Source organism: Alligator sinensis, unplaced genomic scaffold (genome assembly GCF_000455745.1).
Source record: "Alligator sinensis unplaced genomic scaffold, ASM45574v1 scaffold308_1, whole genome shotgun sequence".
NCBI classification, from domain to species: domain Eukaryota; kingdom Metazoa; phylum Chordata; order Crocodylia; family Alligatoridae; genus Alligator; species Alligator sinensis.
The window spans coordinates 1,938,090-1,940,526 of NW_005842041.1; the positions used below are offsets into that span (position 1 = coordinate 1,938,090).

General features: G+C 43.2%; 1 protein-coding gene and 1 long non-coding RNA gene across 6 annotated transcripts in view; one reads left to right on the forward strand and one right to left on the reverse strand.

Moving 5' to 3' along the window:
- Nucleotides 1–2,437, forward strand: part of TJP2 (tight junction protein 2) — a 103,082-nt gene that overhangs the window by 95,449 nt on the left and 5,196 nt on the right. For all 4 annotated transcript variants that reach the window (XM_006022618.3, XM_025202979.1, XM_006022621.3 and 1 more), the window contains exons 17-19: nucleotides 198–408; nucleotides 870–970; nucleotides 1,392–1,604. In XM_006022618.3, the coding sequence (XP_006022680.1) occupies nucleotides 198–408; nucleotides 870–970; nucleotides 1,392–1,604 (525 nt within the window). The remainder of the gene's footprint in view (nucleotides 1–197; nucleotides 409–869; nucleotides 971–1,391; nucleotides 1,605–2,437) is intronic.
- The window catches only part of LOC102369122, an 11,217-nt gene continuing 10,375 nt past the window's right edge, over nucleotides 1,596–2,437 (reverse strand). For both annotated transcript variants that reach the window (XR_003093807.1, XR_003093808.1), the window contains exon 5: nucleotides 1,596–1,732. This is a non-coding gene — a long non-coding RNA (uncharacterized LOC102369122). The remainder of the gene's footprint in view (nucleotides 1,733–2,437) is intronic.

The window sequence follows — 2,437 nt, forward strand, 5'->3', positions numbered from 1 at the left end:
AGGGAGGCAGAAGGAATAAAGTAATAGAAAATGGAATAAGAACGTTACACCCAACATCAGAGTTAGTAGATGTGAATAGGATTTATGATTTTTGAGGAGAGCATTAGCATGGTTATAACTCTGGTTGGGGTTGTGGAAGCATATTGACACTTCCCCTGTCCAACTGAAGCACTGATCTGGGCCTTCTTTGTTAACAGGACAAGCATGCTTTGTTGGATGTGACTCCTAAAGCTGTAGATCTGTTGAATTACACCCAGTGGTTCCCGATTGTCATCTTTTTAAACCCAGACAGTAAACAGGGTATCAAAACTATGAGACAAAGGCTCTCTCCCACATCCAACAAGAGCTCCCGGAAGCTTTATGAACAAGCAAATAAACTGAAGAAAACTGGCCATCATCTTTTTACAGGTAAGCAGGAATCTCTCTAATTTTATCTCCTAAGAACAGTGGGTGCCGATAGAATGCTTTTCTTTATCAAGAAGTTTAAATGATTATGACTTATGTATCCTGTGCAAATTTGTGCTAATATGCTTAGGACCAGTTTCTGGTCTTAATGTATTTCAATATAAAAGCAATTTTCAAGGGTGTTTTGGAGATTACTGTATCCTATTTATTCTAGTAAAACAACTTCTAAAATAACTAATAAAATTAACTAACATTTATACAGAGTCATTTTTCTAATAGCCAACAAAAAATCAAGCATTGCATTTTTGCCAGTGGCCTATTAAAATAGCTTATAAAGTAATCTTGCATTATCCAGGACTTTGTTGCATGAATGAAATAGGTATTTGGAGGTTTCTGAATTTAAAAGAAGAATTTCTGTGAAATCTGTGATTTACTTTATTTTTTCTTTTTTTTAATGCTTACAGCCACTGTCAATTTGAATTCAGCCAATGATAGCTGGTATGGCAGTCTGAAAGATATAGTTCAGCAACAGCAGAATGAAGCTGTATGGGTGTCAGAAGGAAAGGTAGGTTATCAAACAGTTCAAATTGTATTAGAAAAGTTGTATTTATGTTCTGGACATCACGGTAGGGGGGTGTTGCGTGCGCACACATGCACACATGTACACGAGTTTAAAATGTTGTATTGGATGGCAAAAATAAGTTTAGGTTTTTTTGCTTTGTTGTTTTTTTTAGAAAAAGGTCCATGATAAATGTTCTATTCTTTTCCTTTTATTTTATCCTGTTGTTCTCACTGCTAAACTGAGGCAGACAATTGCTTCTAAGGAATATACATAACATTCTACTGGAGAAGCTTTCCTGTTCTTGGGGATGCCAGCATTCTTGCAGTACTGTGTCTCTTCTGTATTGTGTTTTATAGATTAATGTTACTCAGAGCTTATAAAGGGGGATGAAGTCCAATCTAATCCTTTCAATTCACCTTCATAGTTGGAAGGAATGGATGATGATGCCGAAGATCGCATGTCGTATCTAACAGCTATGGGTGCCGACTATCTGAGCTGTGACAGTCGCTTGATTAGTGATATGGAAGACACAGATGGAGAAGGTGGAGCGTACACAGACAATGAACTTGATGAGCCATCAGATGAACCAAGTGTTTCCTCTATTAGCCGTTCTTCTGAGCCTGTGCATCATGAGGAGGTGAGCTACTTAGACTGCTGACAAAGCTGCAGCTCCCTGAAGTGATGCATGTTGTGAAAAGTTAATAGCCAACATCCTCATATTCCAGGCCTGAGAAGGCTGATTCCAGCTGCAGAATGATCTTGGCCCTGGTACAAAATTACAAAGGCATGTTAAAATCAGGCACAATATCTGAATTAACTCACCTAATTCTGTTTTTCTCTGCTGGTGACTTAGTGTCACCTGTGGTGTTGCAATGATACAATGAAGGCCATCGGGTCACCAGTAGTAATGTGGCAACTGTGTAACTACCTCGTTAAAGCTAACCTTAACTAATTAGTAGGTTGCTGTACATTAGAGGTGCACAGATGCATTGGTCGGATATTGGCCTGATGGGGCCAATAAATGCCCGTGCTGCATGCAGTCACAGCTCAGCACTCGGGCAGCAGGGAGCAGAGCGTGGCAGCATAAAGAGCTGCATGCAACTGGTAAATCCAGTGTAGTAGAAGGATAGGGGGGAGGGAAGGGGCATGGGAGGGGTGCAGATCAATGCCCCCACAGTGAGGGATGGGCAGGCGCTGTGGGGGTGGGCAGAGCCGCAGCTCATGGGGGCAGGAGGGGTGGAGGTGACTCTTGCTGCTGCTTGCACCCCAGTGGGAGGTGGGGAGGTGTGCCCCCCAGATCTGTGTGGGGTGGGGCGGGCTGCAGCCAGGGCCGCTTGAGACTCTTCTCAGCAGGGGCTGGGCTCAGAGCAGGCAGCTGTGGCACTGGGAGGATACTGCACCTACTGCAAATTTTGCTGCCACTCTGCTCCCAGCACCACCACCGCCAGCTGCCCGGCGCAGCCCCAGGTC